The sequence below is a fragment of the Hemitrygon akajei genome, chromosome 15 (assembly GCF_048418815.1).
Source record: "Hemitrygon akajei chromosome 15, sHemAka1.3, whole genome shotgun sequence".
Taxonomy (NCBI): domain Eukaryota; kingdom Metazoa; phylum Chordata; class Chondrichthyes; order Myliobatiformes; family Dasyatidae; genus Hemitrygon; species Hemitrygon akajei.
The window spans coordinates 45,906,877-45,929,014 of record NC_133138.1 but is presented as its reverse complement, the minus strand read 5'-3'; the positions used below and the strand labels follow the sequence as shown (position 1 = coordinate 45,929,014).

The window sequence follows — 22,138 nt, the reverse complement described above, 5'->3', positions numbered from 1 at the left end:
ATTTCACGATATGTCTCAATAATAATAAAGGTGATTCATCTTTACTGCAGGGCCTTAAGGCACACAACCAGGTCTCCATTCCCGGCCCAGCCACGAAGAAAGCAGGGAGAGCATAAGGAGGAGCACGGCAGCAGACTAAATTAACAAACCTTCATTTCCCCCTTGTTGTTCAACCTCACTGCCAACTGGACTTCCTATTTCAACAAACTGAAATCTTAATATTTTCCCTTCCCACAGATGTAGCCTGAGCTGTTACTACTTCACTTTCTCCCCCTCTCTCTCTCCCACCTTCCCCTCCCTCTGCAACTTAACTCTTCCCTGTCCTGATGAAAAGTGTTTGCTTTAAATATGTTTGTCTCCACATTTATTGCCTGACTTGCTGAACATTTCCAGCATTTTATATTTTCACTGAAGTGATCTGACAGCCAATAAGGTTTGACGCAAACCCAGTTGTATAATGGACTGCAAAGGCTGGCCAGATGGGGAGAGTCCACATAACCTGGAGACAACTAAATTGTACCTTACCTGAACTTAAAATTAAGTAACAGTAAAAAAAATTACCAAGGTCAATGATTAAAATCTCAGATTTTCTTCAGTTGGGCTTTATCAAGGGCAAAGTGCAATAATGAAAGCAAAGATCCAGGAAAAAGTGAAATAAAAAACAAATCCACAATAATTTTCTGGAAACAGGCAATCTAGCAATGGCACCATAAACCTGTTTGCCAAAGTTGACAAAACAGAGAGTTTACTACAAGAAATAGATGCAAGGGACAACTTCTTGCTTGGCATTTCAGGGTAATTCCACAGAGGCCTGACCTGCCAAGACAGCGTTAGCCTGGCAGGACACACATAGCATAGCGAGATCCACAATGCTGACCAGTTACACCAGGCCTAGCCAAGTGCCAGATACATAGATGCAGATATAGAATACAAAAAGCGGCATTAATCTAAACATAAAATGATCAAAAACGCAATGTTTTATGAAGAGTTCCTGAGAATCATGCCAACAAATATATCCTGCACAGTGAAGCAGCTAGGAGAGTCATTCCCTCACAGCACAGAGACATGGGTTCATAGAGTTGTGGAGCAACCAGCATGTGTACAGGCTGTTCGGCCCAGTAAGTCCATGCCAAGTACAGTGCCCATCCAGCGAGCCTCAATTGCCTGCATTGACCCATGTGACTCTAAGCCCTGCTCCCCCTATGTACCTATAGGTAGAAGTACCTATGCAAGTGCTTCTTGAAAGATGCTATTGTATTTGCCTCAATCACTTCCTCTGGCAGTCATCCACAACCTCCTAAACCCTATGATTTCTTTCTTGACCAGAGCATCAATATGCCTCATCAGTCAAGGTTCTCTAAACATGCCAGGTTTACCCTGCACCCTCACAGGAACATGCTGCTCTTGGACTGCGATCACACACTTAAACGTCTCCCACTTGCCTTTCATTCCTTTCCCTTCTAACAGGCTCTCCAAATCAACATCTGCTAGATCCTGTGTAATTCCCCCAAAATTAACCTGTGTGGACCGGTCCTATCCCTTTCCATCACTATCCTAAAACTAACAGAATTACAGTAATTTGAGGCAAAGCGCTCCCTGTCTGTCTCTGACTATTCCCTAAAAAAAAATCCAGTACTGCATCCTCCTGAGTTGAACCCCCTTTATACTGACTCCAAAAACTTTCCTATGCACATTTCACACATTCCACCCATCCAGGCCCTCAGCAGTCTGGATAGTCCAGCCAATGCCAAAGAGATTAAAATGTCCCTCTGATACAACCCCATCACACTTACAACTAAGGGCAATTTTTCTTACACTTGCTCCACAACTTTTCAATGACTATTGGAGGCCACTCCCACCAGAGCGACCCTCACCTTCTTGTTTCTAAGTTCTCCACATACAGTCTCACTGGACGAACCCTTGAAGAACATCATCTCAAAGTACTGCTGTTATGTCCTCTCTTACCAAAAGGGCAACAACCCCTCTTTGATTACCTGTACCTCCGTCAGCCCTGCAGTATCTGTATCCTGGAATACTGAGTTTCTGTCCTGCCCTTCTCTTAGCCAAGTTTCTGTTATGCCCATAATATGCCAATCCTCAAAGCCAATCCATGTCCTGAGTTCACCTGGTTTGCCTCCTAAACTTCATCCATTGAAATGAATGCATTTTAACTGGGTATTCCTTTTCCTGCCTGTAACGTGCCCTGGCCATCCTGATTATTGAGCCTACTCTCGCTACCCACAGACTTGCTGCTGTTCAGAGTCCCACACCCCTCTATCAATCTAGCTTAAACCCTTCCATGTAATGGGTTCAATCCTGACCTCAGGTGCCATCAATGTCCATTTTCCCTGCAACTGTGTGGATTTCCTCCAGGTGCTCCTTTTCCCTCCCACATCTTTAGGGTTGATTAGCTCAATTGCCCACTTTAAATTGACCCTCAAGTGATAGCATCTGGAGGGAGCTTACAAGAAAGTGGAAGGAATAAAAAGAAACAATGGGATTAATTTAAGATTGGTGTAAATGGATAGTTGATGTCTGGAATGGATTGAGCGGGCCGATATAATGTTGGATCTCTTTATGACTATTATATTTACTATAAGCCAATAGTAAACCCTAACAGAAATATACCAATTCAATAAGTGCACTTCAAACCTATTCAAGCAGCATAAATGTTTATGATGTTGTATTCCTATCATTCAGCACACTGTGGAACTACATGAAAGATGACATCTGAAGCAGTGCATGTGATCCTTTAATTTGTAGCACCTCTAGATTACTATCTGGTACAATTTAATCTTTATTTAAGGAAAGAGTTACCCTGTGGAACTATGATATATCACAGGGAAAATGTTGGGGGCTATATTTATATCTTCCTGAATAATTATCTACTAGGATGAACTGTACAGATATAGCCTGATCAGTTTTATTGGTACATTTCTATAGAAATCCCTGAGGGAAGAAGCCACTGCAGAGAAATGGCTATTTCTGCTGTTCAGGACATTTATATTCATAAAATAATCTTGTAAAAATGTTGTCGATAACCAGGCACAATCACAGTAATCAGAAATCCCAAACTCCTCTGAACAAACAAAATTAATCAGTTTTTTAAAGAAAATTTCTCAACATTTCAGATGATAGGCACTTGACACATCTTTACTACAATTTCAGGTATCTGCTAAGAAAAATAATTTCTACTACATGGTGATGATTAAAGTACAATAACAAAATATAAATTGTATTTTTCTGTTCTAAACTCAGGCAACATTATTCATGCACTATTTATACTAATTCCAAATAAATAAATGAAAATAATTTCATCCACTTCCCTTGTCAAAATCTAGATAACGTATGAACATTTAAATGTCACTTCCCAACTTTCTATCCAGCATTTCATTCTACAAAAATAAATGCAAAGGCTTTCCTTATCTGTACCAGATTTAAATTTATAATAAATAAGCTTGTCAAAGTAAATATATTACATACAAATGGATATTCAGTGGAGGTCTGAGATGCATAAAGATTTTGCAGACGCTGGAAATCTTGAGCAACATATACAAAATGCTGGAGGAACTCTGCAGGTCAGTTGATGCTTCGGGCTGAGACCCTTCTCAGGACTTGAAAGGAAGGAGGAAGAAGCCAGAAAAAGTTGGTGGTGGTTATGAGGAGGAGTACAATCTGGCAAGATGCTTCAGTGCGTGAGCATTTTGAAGTGGCAGGGCCCGGGTTTGAGAGTGAGGAATGACCCAATGTATGACTAGTTTAAGTACCAGGCCAGATTGAAAAGGGCAGGGTGTCAGGGACAGAGGAAAGGGATGGGCAGTGTTCAGCTCGCTGCTCACGAGGTTTACTCATCTCTGCGCTGAATTGAGGCTGTGACCTGCAACTACTGGGCTCCTGCATTGGCTTCAAGGCTGTGAACTCACTTTTGTGAACTTCAGTTCTAAATGTTATTTCCTTACTTTTATTGTTTGTATGATTAATTTTTAATGGGTTTCTTTATTTTGTGGCTGCCTGTAAGGAGGCAAATCTCAAGGTATACAATAGTATACTTACTATGATAATAAATTATAATAAATGTACAAAAAAAACTCTTGGGCTTCCAGCTGGGTACAGGTATCGAGTATAACTGACATTTTCATTCTCTCTCCTTGTTTACAATCGAATTCCAGTTCTTACTTAAAGCGAGACCTTCACCTTTGCTAAAAATTCTTTTCCTATAGTTTTATTTCAATGGCTTCTTTTAAATGGCGGAAACCTGATTGGATGAAGTCTAACCAATCAGGAGTGATGGACTACAGGGGTATAAATACCACCAAACTAAACATGCCTAGGCATCATCCCTGATGAAGATAGCAGAGTTTGTCTTCGAAACATCAGTAATAATCAATACCTGTACCCGGCTGGAAGCCCAAGAAGTGTTTATTCATCATATATATCGGAAAAACACGAGATTCTTTTTCACAATAAATGTACTTTGAACCTTTGAACTTTGAAATGATAGGTGAGACCAGGTGAGTGGGGGAGGTTAAGATGAATTAAGAAGCTAGAAGCTGATGGGAAGAAGAGCTAAGTGGATGAAGGAGGAATCAAATAGGAGACGTCACTGAACCATGGAAGAGAGGGATGGGAAAGCGTGAGGTAATAGACGTGTGAGGAGAAGGGAGAGGAGAACCAAAATAACGAATGAAAAAAGGAGGGGGGATTTTACCCAAAGTTAGAGAAATAGCCATTCATGCCATCAGATTGGTTTGTAATGGCTCTTTTAAATTTCTCCTGTTACTTGGTTAACCAAAGTGCTAAAACTTAGTTGAAGAGTTAATGTCGATCATTCCAGGCATATTAGTGAGGAGCAAGTCCATGCCAAGCCCAATGTAGATAACTTGAACTAGAACTGCAGAAAAATTACATTAAGACCATTGGTAACATGACATGTTACCACCAGCTCCACCACAATATGACCACGGGCATTTCGCATCACTGTCACCCAGACTGCAGCAAGTTTACTTGGAGATGTTTCCTGAAGGCTTATACAAGTGCTGAAGGCCATTTAAAAGTCAGAAATGCTTCAAGAGATTACCAAAATCCTACTATTTTGGTGATCTGAGAGTTGTAACTTAGGGTTGGGGATAAGGGTAAGCGAGATCTGATTAGTGTACAGTGAAACCATGACGAGTTTGAATATGAGAATGAAAACGTAGCATAGATTCATTTGAGCAACAGGGAGCAAAGGCTAGGTGTGATGACCAAATCAAGCCAAAAAGGAAAAAAAAGATAGAAAGGGCTTAATATCAGCAATAGGAAAACAATGCAAAGGCTGCTAATGTCACAGAAATGAAAGTGGCCATAATAGTCAATATAACATGGACAGTTCAGGTTTGGGTGAAGTTACATACAGCTTGGTTCAAAATAACTGAATGTTCAACAAAGAAAGATTGAATTGCTAATAGCAAGTTCAGTGGGGATAGTTAAAATTCAAATCGCTTCTCAATATCAGACATGTGGCCAGCTAGCTGAGGTAATCAGGAGACCAAGAGAAATGTTGCAGCGTGAATACATTCAGAAGCTCAGATAGTGATGAGGAAAAGAAAGTTAATGAAAGAACTATCTCAGGAGAATACAAGAAGTGACTATACGGAATAAGCATCAGAAGGTCCTAACGGAACTGTAAGGAATGGATCTGTTGATCAATATAATAAAGTGAGGCTCAAAACCATGCAGGGTATTTAAGTGTATTGTGCTTCTCAAATGTCTCACCATGGCTGTGGCCTTGAACACAACAGACCAGGCTACAGGAGCTATGGGAACACAACACACTGCGGAAACAGGGAAGTCACTTGAACGCGGGGGTGGAGCTTGTGACGTGTGGTGACAAGTGATGATATGATTGGTTTTGGTTCAGTGTTTTGAGCTGGTGCTAATGTATTGGTCCACTTACAGTGGCATTTCGTATCAGTGGAGCGGGTATAGAAGTTGAGCAGTTGGGAGCTTGGGAGGCAGTTCAAGGCCTCACCAACTGGCTGGTCATGGCTCAGGCAGAGTGGGAGGTGTGCTGTAATGAGAGGGCCCACACAGACTCACAGAAATATTTTAATGCTTGCTATTCTGCCTTAACAAACAAAGATCTGTGGTTTAAAGTAAATAATTGGAGTTTGTGTCTTTCTGCTTATCTGAGCAGATTCCACAGACCTTTTGCTGTACTTGAGAAGAAATGGAATTCAATGCAGTGATCACAGGGGTTGTTGTTGGTGACATTGAGCTGAAGGGTTCAAACACTTTGATGTGTGAGGCGGGAACACGGAGCTGGGTAACGACATAAACTAAGATGGCAGCTGTAGTATCTGATTGAACGAGTATGATTTCTAGAGGAAAACTGCTGAATATTTTTGAAAATGATCCCATGAGGGTCAGTACCTAAACAAAAAGAACTAATTTACGACATTAATTAGAAAGTGGTAGGATAGAAAATGGTGTCATAAACACATTTAAGATGTAATAGATTGCAAAATGATGACAAGTTGGCACTAAAATGATTTGGGATTACAAGGAATTATTTCAGAGATGAAAGCAATGATGATAAATTGTTATTTCAAGCATTAAAAAATTGTAGCCATAGACAAAATATTATTGAGCAGAAACCACCATCATATTCTAACTACCTCAGTTATTGGCAGCACGAGGTTTGAACAGCTGTAGAAAGTGATCATAATCTGTTTCACATCCCCTTAAACCACGTAAATCACCCAATCAGAGGCAAAGTAAGGAGGATTAAATTTCCCAAGCAAAAGTTCATCAATAATAGGATGTTAATGAAAATAATATTACTCACATTAGTCTATTTCCTAACATTTTATCATCTTGCAATGAGACGTAGCAGACCAAAATTCATTGACATAACTCCAAATAAACCTCATCATACTGCTGTTAAAAAATTGACTCAGCTTGAAGCATAGCAACTTTATACACTTTCCAGGGCTTTCTAATCCATTGGAATGTTTGTCTTCATTTTTTTGAGAACAGTTTAATTCTCCCAAGCAATCTCTCTCTCATTCAACTAATTTAAATGATGTGGCATCAATATCTGTCTGCAATAAGATTTTTAACCTCTCTAGTCTGAAAACAATTGCTTTTATTTAGTAACAGAACAACAGCTAGAATTTAATAACTCTAGTTCCTATTAAAATGTGCCTTTAAAAGGCAGACAATATTCATACTGTCCCAAGATATTATTAGCTTGTACAATGAAGCATGAGGATATGGGTCTTACCCTCAACATTTGAGGACCAAAAACTCCTCTATAGGCCTACCTGTCCACAGCAGCACACTGCCTTCTGACATCAGAAGTTCACAGTGCGACCCTGTAAAAAATGTTCCACTTCCCTGCTCCTGGAAAACCCTCATGGTGAAAGCAGACACTGATATCAAAATTCATCCCTGCCTTCAATACATCAGTGCAACCTTTGATCAATTGATGAAAATGGTATATGAAGATCGAGACCACAAACCTGGCATAAAACTCACTACTGAGCAACAGTGTTCTTTACCTTCCTATACTCTTTTGAGACATAGACCATCTTAAAGGCATTGGAAAAGTACCAATACTGCATCACAAAATTCTCTAAATTCACTGGTAGGACAAATGAACTAATGTCAGTATCGTCTCCTGGACTGACATATCCAACAATGGGACCCAGCCACTTTTCAATGGGTTGTGTCTCATGCATGTCACCAGACTTGGAGACAGGCTCTCTATTCCAAGCTCTATATTGGTAGGTAACTATCAGACAAAGAAAAAGATTCAAGACGTGTTCAAAGTTTCATAGACCATAGAAAAGTACAGCACTAAAGAGACCATTTACCCCTCAACATTGTGTTGATATTGATGCCATCATGCTGGCATTTATACTAAATGACCTCCTCCTGTGTGTCATCCATCTCCCTCCATTATCCTCAGATTCATGTGTCTATCTAAGAGGCTCTTAAACTCCCCAAACTGCCTGATTCCACTATTAATCCTGGAAACCTATACCAGCCACCTACCAACTGGGTAAAAAAACATGCCCCTCACATTGCCTTTAAACTCTCCCCTCCCCTGCTAACCTTAAAAGCAGCTCCTTTGGTGTTTGACATTTGTATCCTAATCCCAAGGGAAAAGATTCTGACTGTGAACGCTATGTATGCTTTTCATAGTCTTAAAAGCCTCTATTAGGTTTCCCTTTAGCCTCTGATACCATAGGGAGAACAACCCAAATTTGGCTACCATTTCCTTGTGGTTCTTACCCTCCAATCTAGGCAACAACATGGCAAAAACTCTAAGCCCTCTCCACAATCTCTGAACCCTTCCTATGAAGCGATCAGAATTGCATTCAATACTCCAAATACAATCTAACTAAGTTTTATATAGCTGCAGCATGACTTTCTTACTCTACCAATGAAGACAAAACACATCATACGCCTTCTTTATCACCTTCTCCACTTAGGTCACCATTTCCAGTCCACTATGGACCCAAACCCCAAGATCCCGCTGTAGCTCAATGCTATTAAGAAGCCTACCATTAACTCTATACTTCCTCCTTTCATTTGACCTCCCAGAATGCAACACTTCACACTTGTCCAGATTAAACTCTATCTGCCACTTCTCTGCCCAAATCTGTAACTGATCTATATCTTCTTGTATTCCTTGATATTTCTTGTGCAACACCACAAATCTTGCTATGATCTACCAACTTGCTAAGTTTGCAGAAGTGCATAATCACACTAATTCCTGAGAACCTTGGTCCTACCAACATTCAAAGTGGAGAAAGTATATTCAGTATATAATGAAAACCATGAAGCTATGCATCAGGTTAGAGACCCTGCATAAACAGCATGCCACTAAGCAAACCACCTCTTCACCTATCCCATCAATCATCTCTTGCCCCATCTGTGGGGCAGGTTGCATTCCATACATTGACCTCATTGGCCACCACAGAACCCATTAAACCACAGGTTACAAGTCATCCTCAATAGGATTCAAACTGGAATTTATGTTCTCAATGACAACAGCTGCAAATTCAAAAGGATCCTTGTCTACATGCCTTAATTGTGAAGGCCCAGGTCACTGTCAGTCACTTCTTAGCTCTCAGGATCATTCCAAGTTGCTGCTGCTGATTCCGCATCATCTCCACAGGTTGCTGCTCACTGCTTCAGGGAGGTCATATTCAAAGAAAGAAGCCAATTTACACTCACTTCATACCACAGGAGCAGGCGGAGTGGGTACAATTACTTGTCTACAATGCAGGCTTCTCAGAATGCAGGCATTTATGGATATCCTCATGTCATCACAAGCATTTCACTGACAAACACCTGCCTTGAGTGCCTGGTTGCAGCTCTGGACCGTCTCCATGGTTACCCTGAGCAAAGAAAGTGTTACGGATGAACACTGTTTTTCACCAGCTTGACCAGGTCCTTTGCATATTGATCCTAATATAGGTTCTCTCAAAGCATACGTTGCTTTGTGATATGTTCCTGTAAGAGCAGGGTGCAAGGATTGCATCTGTTCAGCCACGTGCTGCCAACTGCAGGGATTTGAAATACTACGAAAGGAAATGCAATATTAGTTCCAGTAGAGAACTGCACAGTTGAAAATCTCAAATGTACTCTCCAAAAGTTGCAATAGAAACTGCTGCCCGTAATGTTGTTTCAATAATTTGATATCGATGGTACAGAACAATACTTAAGAGAATATTTGAACGTATTTGTGAAGGCTAAAGACTTTCTAGCTGATTCATATGCTACCTCTTTGCCTAATAATGATTTATCATAAGTGAATAAAATTGATAAAGTTTGCAACAGTCACTTAATTGTTTGATCATTAAGCTGTTATCTTCTGTTTTAAACAGTTCTGGATCTTTGCTTTGGATCAGAGTAAAGGAATATTTTTGTGTAACCAAAGGATTACTGACCACATTTGTGATACTGATATTCTACTACATTCTGTCAGAATACAAATTCCATTTATATATAGAAAGAAAAACAAGTTATAGAGTGTAAATACTCTCAAGGAGAGCATCTCCATTGATTGTCACTTATTGGAATTTGGATTTGCAATGCACTTTTTCTATTTCTCCTAGCCCCATTGCAAACAAATTGAGTCAGCTGTGACTCACTTCATAACACCCTTGCCTCTGAGTCAGACATTTACGAGTTGAAATTCCACTCTAAAGACTCGAAGACAAAATTACAGATTGACATTACAATTCTGTTCAGAATGCATGCTGTGTACTTGTAGACCTTATGGTTGTAACAGTAAATCAAGGCCACATCTAATCTCTCAAGTGAATACAAATAATATTACAGCACTGTTTCAACAAAGAATAGTGGACCAATATTAATTTTGTGAGCAACATTACTAAAACAGATTACCTATCCCTTGTCATCTGCTGGAGCCTGCTATGCATGCTTTGGTTGCCATACTTTCTGCATTACAATAGTGACCAACTTGAAACGCTTCCAAGGCTACAGAGTGCTTTTGGATTTGAAAGTTCATTAAATTGCAAAGCTCTTTTTTCCTTATCATAGGTTTTCCAAATGACCCGGAGATACAAATTCTCTGAATACAGCAAAGCAAGATAATGTGCCTCAAGATTATTCAACAAATTCAAATTGATCTCTTGGCTTCTGATGCACCATCAATAACTCTCGGAGATGGAAGGCAAATGATAGACTTTTATTAGCAGCAAGAGACCACCACACAACATCCTGGAGACTGAGCGAGGAGCAGTGCCTCCAATCGCCTTTATACAGGGGTCTGTGGGAGGAGCCACAGGAGCAGTCAGCAGAGGGGCATGTCCAGACAGGTATATGTAGTTCACCACAGCTTCAAAAGGAACAAATTCTCTGTTCTATTCTTTTTCCAGAAAATGAAAAGGTATGGGTGGAGTAAAACAGAATTTAGTGCAAGAGAAAAAGCTAATGGACATTTCTGGTCAGTACGATTCTCCATATTCAGCACAAACATGCATACTTTCTATGGAGTATTTCCCACAAGATCCATGATTCTTTCTTCTTCAAGTAAGCATCAAGCCTCCTTTTAAGTGGATCAATGCTTTCTGTAGCAACCAGTTAGTGCAGCAACAGTATCAGAATGTCAACACTGCTGAAATAAGGAAAATTGCTTTGAAAACTTTAAATTGGTGGTATCCTATATTTATTCCTCCCTATTGTGGATTCACTAATAAATGGAAACAGATTCTTCACATATATTCCTACTGTATCTAATCAGGATTTTATAGATCTGAGTTTTCCCTTCTCTAGGGAAAACATCACCAATCTATTTAATATTTTCCTGCTCACTGCATTCTCTCAATTTCAGTAAGGTTTAATAAATGTTTTCAGCATTCTCAAGACATGTTCAACTGCAGCAGAAGCTCAACTTGGTTAATCGGGATGATAATGCAGAGAGGTGCTTTATGCTGGAAAAGGTACAGCATTCTTCAGCATCTTTGGAAGTATACTTCTAGAGGCAAGTAGGGAGGGTTGAAGTTATCTTTAGAGGCCATTGAGAAATGCTTCAGCAACTCTGACTGAAGCCTTGCAGAAATGGTTTAGGGACCAAGTTGAATCTGGCACAGTAACATATGCAGCCTCCAAGAAGCTTTAGATTTCCAATCTAAGAAATGGAAATGTGCACTGCATTTGTTGCAGAGTGCTTTCCTAATTGTGCCCTGAGAAAGTGAAGTTTAGTCCTTGTGGAACTCTGCTATAATCACATATGGCGAGGCCTTTTCTTCAATACTATGCTCCCTCCTCCCACTGGAATTTCTAGACCACCATCTTACAGAGTTCAAGTGAAGAAAAAGAGCTGGATATGATAATAAGAATCTGCTCTTTGTTGGTGTGGTACTATAGATCTTTATGTTCATCTCATAGGGCTGACAGGGCTTCCAATAGTAATCCCTCAATATCGTTTTTAGCATCAGCTTAGAACTTTGTCTCAAATTCTCCAGAGGGCGACTTGAGTTTGAAACCTTCAAACTTGGAAAGGAGACCTCTATAAAATCACAGTTGATAGTCTGTATCTTGTATTTCTAAAAGATATCCAATTTGGTCAGAGCAATTCAATTTTAAACATTTATTGATTTCTTGGGTTGGAATGGAATATCAAACTGAGCAGGTTCTCAAGTGAGTGAAGAGATCTGCTCCAGCAAATTGCCACCCATGTAAAGTAATAAAGATGTACATGCTCAGTTCCAAAAAAATCAAACAGAGCAGATCCCCTCTGTTTACATTACAACCCAACAGCAATGAAATAACATGATTGCTCCCAGAAGATTAAAATAAGTCAAAGTAAATAAAAGGTTAGAACTGCACCAAAATAATTACACTTGTAAGTGACATTAATAAGTAGATGATCTGAGCTTTGGATAGAATTGCTCTTTTCAAGTAACAGTCAACTGAGAGAAAACATCAAATTATAAAAGCTGTATCAAATCAACTTCACTGGATTCCTCTATTTGAACTGGCATTATTTTCACGTTACAGAAGTGTACCAAGTATACTGTGAGTTATTCACCATTTAACAGATATTTATATTAGATCCATCTAAAGCATTTAAGCAAGATTGATAGCTAATAAAAACACTTGCTGCAATTTTACCCATTGCTTCTGATTTTCTTCTCTTATTTTTGTATTCACCTTCCATAATACAAATCTCAAATGCACATTTCTTTAAGTCTACTTGGAAATGTACATAATGCCTTTCAGATGTTTGGAATATTGTTTCTGGATACAATACACACTCAATGTATAAAATGCTTCAAATATTTATAATTGCTAATTTCATTATGCATACAAGGTTAGGGAAGGCTTGAATATTCAGGACCACACAAAATGTAATAATTTTAATTTCATCCCACAACAGAAATTCTAAAATCTCGGAAGTATATTTCCATAGGTAACGTTAAAATCCCTTTAATTATTTAGTGTGAAAGAAAGCTCAAAATTTGAACCCATATACAATTCCCTGGGTCAGAGGTTGATAAAGACAATTATTCTTAGAGCATAAAAGACAAGTTTTCTTTAATTCAATGTAGTACTGTTTCAAAATTGCTTAACTATAGAATTGTGAATAATGCATACGGCAATGGTTTTATGTCAAAGAAATCATACCTTGATCAAATGGCTTACTAGGATTCCAGCTTCTGAAATAATCATCCTAAAACAAGACAATGAAAATATTTCATTATATCAGTATCTTTGGATCTGCAGAAGTAAATGACCACAGATAAGAACAAAGAAAGATACTATGCTATATTGGAGCTGGTGAACAAATCTTTTAAAATTATCCAAAAAAGGTTATTTTAAATTACATACTAAATAATCTTGAATGTATTATTTTTCCCTGGACATTGCTGGCAAGGCGAAATCCCTAACTACCTTGATGGTGAGCCACATTCTTAAACAATGGACGTCTTTTTGCTGAAGATGCTGTAGTTTAAGGATTTCGAAACAATGATGATAAATGACCGATGATAAATTTTCAAGTCAGCATGATGAGCAGTTTGGAGAGGAATCAGCTGGTGGCAGTAGATCTCAGTGTGCCTGCTCTTCAGTCCTTGGAAGACAAGACTTTCAGAAATACTGTCCCATTAGCCTGGGTGAGTCACTATGGCACATTCTGTAAATGGGATCAAATGTAGCCAGTCTGCATCAGTGGCAAAAAGGAATGAGTAGGATAACAAACACAAGAAAGTCTGCAGGTGCTGGAAATCCAAGTCAAAGCACACAAAATGCTGGAGGAACTCAGCAGGTCAGGCAGCCTCCATGGAAAGGAGGAAACAGTTGACGCTTCAGGCTGAGACCCTTCATCAGGACTAGAAGAAAAGATAAGTCAGAGCAAGAAGTTGGGAGGAGGGGTGGAAGAAGCATAGGGTACATTTGGAGTGCTGATTAAGCAATGTGAAAAAGAATTAAGAAATTTAGAGCTAGAAACATAGAAAACCTACAGCACAATACTGGCCCTTTGGCCCACAAAGCTGTACCGAACATGTACTTACTTTAGAAATTACCTCGGGTTACCCATAGCCCTCTGTTTTTCTAAGCTCCATGTACCTATCCAGGAGTCTCTTAAAAGGCTCTATTGTATCCACCTCCACCACCATCACTGGCAGTCCATTCCACACACTCATCACTCTCTGCGTAAAAAAAACTTACCACTGACATCTCCTCTGTACCTACTTCCAAGCACCTTGAAACTGTGCCTTCTCATGTTAGTTATTTCAGCCACGGGAAAAAGCCTCTGACTATCCACAGGATCAATGCCTCTCTTTATCTTGTACACATCTATTAGGTCACCTCTCATCCTCCGTCACTCCAAGGAGAAAAGGCCAAGTTCACTCAACCTATTCTCATGAGGTATGCTCCCCAATCCAGGCAACATTCTTGTAAAACTCCTCTGCACCCTTTCTATGGTTTTCACATCCTTTTTGTAGTGAGGCAACCAGAAATGAGCACGGTACTCAAAGTGGGGCCTAACCAGTGTCTTATATAGCTGTAACATTACCTCCCGGCTCTTGAACTCAATCCCACAGTTAATGAAGGCCAATGCACTGTATCCCTTCTTAACCATACAGTCAACCTGCACAGCAGCTTTGAGTGTACTATGGACTCGGACCCCAAGATCCCTCTGATCCTCCACACTGCCAAGAGTCTTACCATTAATACTAATATTCTGCCATCATATTTCACGTACCTAAATGAACCACCTCACACTTATCTGGGTTGAACTCCATCTGCCACTTCTCAGCCCAGTTTTGCATCCTATTGATGTCCCGCTGTAACTTCTGACAGCCCTCCACACTATCCACAACACCTCCAACCTTTGTGTCATCAGCAAATTTACTAATCCATCCCTCCACTTCCTCATCCAGGTCATTTATAAAAATCATGAAGAGAAGGACTCCCAGAACAGATCCCTGAGGCACACCACTGGTTATCAACCTCAATGCAGAATATGACCCATCTACAACCACTCTTTGCCTTCTGTGAGCAAGCCAGTTCTGGATCCACAAAGCAAGGTCCCCTTGGATCCCACACCTCCTTACTTTCTCAATAAGCCTTGCATGGGGTACCTCATCAAAGTCCTTGCTGAAATCCATATACACTACATCTACTGCTCTGCCTTTATCAATGTGTTTAGTCACATCCTCAAAAAATGCAATCAGGCTCGTAAGGCACAACCTGCCTTTGACAAATCATATTCCTAATCATATTATGCCTCTCCAAATGTTCATAAATCCTGCTTCTCAGGATCTTCTCCATCAACTGACCAACCACTGAAGTAGGACTCACTGATCTATAATTTCCTGGGCTATCTCTACTCCCTTTCATGAATAAGGGAATAACATCTGCAACCCTCCAATCCTCTGGAACCTCTCCCATCCCCATTGATGATGCAAAGATCACTGCCAGAGACTCAGTAATCTCCTCCCTTGCCTCCCACAATAGCCTGGGGAATATTTTGCCGGTCCCGGTAACTTATCCGATTTGATGCTTTCCACAAGCTCCAGCACATCCTCTTCTTTAATGTCTATATGCTCAAGCTTATCAGTCCACTGTATGTCATCCCTGCAATCACTCCATAGTGAATACTGAAGCAAAGTATTCATTAAGCACCTCTGCTATCTCCTCCGGTTCCATACACACTTTTCCACTGTCACACTTGATTGGTCTTATTCTCCTACGTCTTATCCTCTTGCTCTTCACATACTTTTAGAATGCCTCGGGGCTTTCCTTAATCCTGCTCACCAAGGCCTTCTCGTGGCTCCTTCTGGTTATCCTAATTTCAATCTTAAGCTGTTTCCTGCTAGCCGTATAATTTTCTAGATCATTATCATTACCTAGTTTTTTGAACCTTTCATAAGCTTTTCTTTTCTTCTTGACTAGCTTTTCAACAGCCTTGTACACCATGGTTCCTGTACCCTACCATCCTTTCCCTGTCTCATTGGACCGATCCTATGCGGAACGCCACGCAAATATCCCCTGAACATTTGCTACATTTCTGCTGTACATTTCCCTGAGAACATCTGTTCCCAACTCATGCTTCCAAGTTTCTGCCTGATAGCTTCATACTTCCCCTTACTCTAATTAAACGTTTCCCTAACTTGTCTGCTCCTGTCCCTCTCCAATGCTATGGTAAAGGAGAGAGAATTGTGATCACTATCTCCAAAATATTCCCCCACTGAGAGACCTGGTTCATTTCCCAATACCAGATCAAGTACAGCCTCTGCTCTTATCGGCTTATCTACATATTGTGTCAGGAAACCTTTCTGAACACATTTAACAAACTCCACCCCACCTAAACCCCTTGCTCTAGGGAGATGCCAACTTGGGGAAATTAAAATCTCCCATCATATTCCTTTTGAGTAGACTCCAACCTGATGGCATGAGCATCGATTTCTCAAACTTCCAGTAATGCCTCCACACCCCCTTCACCATTTCCCATCTCCTTGTCCCTCTCTCGTGTTATCTCCTCGTCCGCCCATCACCTCCCCCCTTCTTCTTTCTTCCATGGCCTTCTGTCTTTTTCACTAATCAACTTCCTAGATCTTTGCTTTATTCCTCCCTCTCCAAGTTTCACCTACTGCCTGGCATTTCTCTCTCCCGTTCCCCCACCTTTCAAACCCACTCCACAGCTTTTTTTCTCCAGTTCTGCTGAAGGGTTTTGGCCTGAAACGTCGACTGTAGTTTTTTTCATTGATGCTGCCTGGGCCTGCTGAGTTCCTCGAGCATTTTCTGCATCTGCAGATTTTCCCTTGTTTGTGACTCTATTACACTCTTGGTTTGTATCTTTCGTAGATAGTAAAGACATTTTATGGACTTGGGTGGCGAGTCGTGGAATATCTGACAAACAGAATTTGTGGCTGGTACTGTCAAGCTAGTGGTCAAAATAAGAAGCAATATTTTAGCAAGGCAACCTCAAAACTTATCATCTGCTTTATGTGAAGCAAGCAAGAGGCTGTCAGATGGTAAAGTAGAATAACTACTTTTGTTAATGAAAGTAGTTTCTCTAAAATGGACCTGGAGCTACTGAAAATACAAGGAAAATAAAAAATACAAAACAGATAAAAACAGGAACACAAACAAGCTGAAAAACACCTTTGCTGATCTGAAATGTCTATTTCTACTATTATTTTTCAGTGATCAGATAATACTTGGGATTTTTTTTTGGAAACCTCAAGACAGCTTAAAATGACACACAATTTGTGGACTGAGGAGAATCTTAAAATCGTTTGAGCCATTAAGGTTTGTCAAGGTTTAAGATGCCAAGTTGGAATTCTCTGCTTTCCTACCTCAGTACTGTGACCCACTAATGGATGGTCCAACTTCACAGTACTTTAAGTTGTGCAATGGACAAATATGCAGATGCTATATTCTGAGAACATTTGTTTCCAAGAACAAAAATCCTGCTAATCCTACCTGTGCTATCAACCCTCACTGCTAACAATCTGACTGTGATGGAAGGTAGGCATTTCAGAATTCACAGCACAGCTGGAAGTGAAGTGATAATACCACAAAGCACACATTCCACAAGGAAGCAGCAGCTGCTGCCAATTGTCAACAGACTGATGTGACTACTCTCCTCTGCACTACACCGAAAGATGAAGAATCCAAATGCCTAAATATCAATAACCTTTTCCTATTTTTCAAAATGTCAAAAGAGATTAGCAATATTCTGAGAATGCTATTGTCCACGTGCACAAACATCTGATTAAACTCTTCCCAAACTTAAGAACAAAGTGATCTGGCTGTATAATGGCAGCTTAAATAATTAATACTCCTTAAACATGCACTTAATGGGAATATTTGTGCAGCACAACTAAAATGAGGGAGTGTTACAGCATCAATATGCACATGATGATTACACATAATTGTTAAAGGGTAATTATAATTTTGAAATTTACAAGCGATATTCAGTGTTTACAATATCATCTAGCAATGCTCATGGTGAAATGAAGTACACCATCACATAAAACTAATTCAAAAATCAAATGGCTTTATAAAAACTGATTGAAAAGCACCAACCTCTACTTCCTGTACATGCAAGCAGAAAAACAAAGAGAAAGTAATATTATTAAATAAGCATGCGTATTATAGACTCATAGGAAGAGAGCATTATACCAAAGTGCCAAAGCCAGGCATTTGAAAGACTTGAAAAACAAACTGCATCTGCAGTATCTTTTGTCTTCTTTGAAAGAGCAATCTCCAGCTTGTCCAACTTTAAAGCTCTTCCCCAGAGCCCAGAGAGTGACTTCACAACTGCTTTTCCACTCCACTTTTAGATGGCTGTTGCGTTGCATCTGCCAGTACAGTCTAGAGTTTGCATGCACTCCTTGTGATCAAGGGTTTCCCTGGGTACTTCCATTTTCTCCTATGTACCAAAGATGTGCTGATGGGTAGGTTACCAATAGTGTAGATGTGTGGTTGGAGAGACAGCAGGGTGCTAATGGACATTGGACAGAAAAAGGATCATGAGGAAAAAAATGAAGGAAAAGGAAAAGGAATTCTTCTGACAACTGACACATACACTATGTGCTGAATACCCTCCTACCTCATAAGGAAATATGCAAATATACCAGGTCAATGCAATTTTTTTCTTCCATTGTCCCTGTTGCTACCAGTTAAAATTAAATAGACATCCTTTGGTTTTCTACCTTTCTAGTAATAAAACAAGCATCTCTCTTAAAACCTTTTTTGAGACTTTACAGAAATCTAGAGTATATTACGGGCCCTTCAGCCCACAATGTTCTGCAAACCAAGTAACCTACTCTATAGACTGCCTAGAATTACCCTACTGCATAGCCCTCTATTTTTCTATGCTCCATGTACCTATCTAAGAGGCTCTTAAAAGACCCTATTGTATCCACTTCCACCATCACCGCTGGCAGTGCATTCCACACACCCACCATTCTCTGTGAAAAACTTACCCCTGACATCCCCTCGGTACCTATTTCCAAGCACCTTAAAACTATGCTCCCTTTGTGTTAGCCATTTCAGCCCTGGGGAAAAAGCCTCTGGCTATCCACATGATCAATGCCTCTCATCATCTTATACACCTTTATCAGGTCACCTCTTATCCTCCATCGCTCCAAGGAGAAAAGGTCGAGTTCACTCAATCTATTCTCATAAGGCACACTCTCCAATCCAGGCAACATCCTTGTAAATCTCCTCTGCACTCTTTCTATAGTACCCACATTTTTCCTGTAGTGAGGTGATCAGAACTGAACACAGTACTCCTTGTGAGGTCTGACCAGGGTCTTATACAGCTGTAACATTACCTCATGGCTCTTGAAGTCAGTCCCACGGTTGACGAATGCCAACACACCATACGTCTTCTAAACAACACTGTCAATCTACGTAGCAGCTTTGAGTTTCCTTTAGACATGGATCCCAAGATCCCTCTGATCTTCCACACTGCCAAGAGTGGAAAGAGTGTCAAAATATTAATACAATATTTTGTCTTCAAGTTTGACCTACCAAGATGAACCACTTCACAGTTTTCTGGGTTGAAGTTCATCTGCCACTTCTCAGCCCAGATCTGCTTCCTAAGGATGTCCCACTGTAACCTCTGACAAGCCTCCAGACTATCCACAACACGCCCAACATTTGTTCCATCAGCAAACTTACTAGCACACTCTTCTGCTTCTTCATCCAGGTAATTTATAAAAATCACAAAGAGGAGGGGTCCTAGAACAGATCCCTGTGGAACACCAGTGCTCACCGACCTCCATGCAGAATATGAATCATCTACATCCAGGCTTTGCCTTCTGTGGGCAAGTCAATTCTGAATTCACAAAGCAAGGTCTCCTTGGAACCCATACCTCCTTTCTTTCTGAATGAGCCTTGCATGGGGAACCTTATCAGGTGCCTATACATCTCAATAAAAGTTCTTTGCAACTTTCTCTGCTGTATGGAGAACAATCTCAGCTTTGCAAGTTTCTCCATGTAATTAAAGTCTTTTCTCCCTGCCACCATGCTGACATATCTCTCCTTCATTCCTTCTGAGGACCTGAAAAATTCCTAAAGCATGATCTTAATTAGTCCCAATAGCCAGAGGACAGTAATATTGAAATGAAATGTTAGCATCCAAGTTCAGGTCAGTATTTTTGCATCACAACTGTTTGCTTGTCCAATCCTGCTTTCTCAGTGAAGCCCACTAAAGCAAAAGATGAGAATACTGTAGTAGTAAAAATATGAGAGAAGTGTTGTTGAGAAAAGGAATGTAACAAAAAAAGGAAATAGCAATCAAAAAGATTAATAACCAAGTAAGATAACATGAGGAAGCAATAAATGTTTGAGTTAACCTCTTCATTTGTTGAAAAATGCAGCAGAGAATGTGTGCAGTCATGTTGTCTCAGTAAAGCTTTGGTTCTTAATTTTATACCATACTGGTCTAAATCATTGCAATTTCAGTTTTCAACTTAATGGATAATGGTGCATCTAGTAGCATTTGAATGTTATGCACATACCTTGATGTAAATCAAAAATTGTTTTCCAAAGAGGCTGAAAGGCACTTCTTAATTAGAATGTGACCTTTCACCCATATAGTATTATAGTGATGTGCTGCACATCTCCAGCATGCTGGCTGCAGGAATTATAATTATGCATTTCTGCTTAGAAATTAATGCTGGACCATTTAGTAGTACTGCCACATTTCACTCTGCTCCATAATTTATTCCACAATAGAATGAATACCAGAGGGAGGATGTTGACTCCTCTAGAGCCACAAAATGGAATGAACTTATAGTTATTCATGTTTAGTGTTTATGCAGCTTCATCAATGAGAAAACAGCAGCTTGGCAGGGGTTCCTGTCCATTCTATCCACTATAGAACAACAGGGACTATAAAAATGCTTTAATAACTGTGAATTGCTTTGGAATATTCCAAGGTCACAAGGAACACTACATGGGTACAATACTCTTTTTCTTGTAATGGTGAAACATAAAAACATGCACGCTTCTTGAATTAGAATTCTGGTATTGGTATTAGATGAATATTTTTTGAAATACAAATAAGAGGCCCACACTCACACATGCTCTCTATTACAGTCATACCATACCACTGAATAAAGTATGATTGTTAAGAGTGCCTTGCTGCATGGAGTCTTTGTAAATTTACAAAGTAAGATTCTGTAACTTGAACTCAAACTTGAGCTACGACTCTACTGTTTGAGTTTGTCACCTGTAGTTTATTATGAAAAGTAAAATTGAGAACCAGCTTGCTTTGCCTTGCTCGCGTTACCCTAAATAATTTATACTAGTTTCTAAATTTTTGAAGTACTGAAATGAGTTGCATTATAAGTTACTCTGCCCTTATAAAGTGGTTATAAATTCATGAGAGTTAAGCACTTTCATCATGTCAGTTTATTAAAAAAAATTCTAAAGCTTTACTACTAGCTTTGGAATATCATTACTGCTGAACTCAACTATTGTTGAAACATATTTATGCATTGACCAGAAAATTAAAGTCTCACACATCACTGGCTTCTAAGCAAATAGAAAAATAAAAGCTTTTTTCTCCACATAGCTTTCTGTAAATTAAAAATATTCCAATTTCAAATGAAATTGAAGTTGGTTGAATTTATTCCATCTTGTCTTCATAGAAAGGTATCAACCAGCAAAGCTAGGAAATGAAAGCCATTAAAGAAATATGAAGAAAGTTAATAAAGCTAATTAATTTTTGAGATTGGGCAAAATTCACATTTAACATACTTTTAAATGGGGTTTGAAAAATGGACAATATTTATGAACTGACTTACAAGTTTGATCTGACCATTTCAGGTTTCAGAATGCTTCTACTAAATATATCAATATTTGTAATTCAAAGACTAATAAAACAGTATCTCAAGCTTAAAATTTCAATGTACTTTTCAGAATGATACAATTGTTTGATTATAAATCAGAATATTTGATAACTAATCAGAGACCTCAATGCAGCAATTGGTTTGAAAATCTTACAAGAAACAATTTGCATAATTCAAACAAATCTGATTGCTTGACTGATCTTTTCAGTGACTGCTGCAACATGAAACAATGTTATTATCAGGGAGCTACAAAATAAGAAAGCATATTTCATGAATTAGAAAAAAAACATAATTGCACT

At 39.4% G+C, this 22,138-nt stretch overlaps 1 protein-coding gene across 1 annotated transcript in view; it reads right to left on the bottom strand.

Annotated features, from left to right (window-relative positions):
• LOC140739308 (testican-1-like) overlaps window positions 1-22,138 on the bottom strand; it is a 463,661-nt gene that overhangs the window by 299,563 nt on the left and 141,960 nt on the right. Inside the window, exon 3 of the mRNA XM_073067476.1 lies at window positions 13,147-13,192. Within this exon, the coding sequence (XP_072923577.1) occupies window positions 13,147-13,192 (46 nt within the window). The remainder of the gene's footprint in view (window positions 1-13,146; window positions 13,193-22,138) is intronic.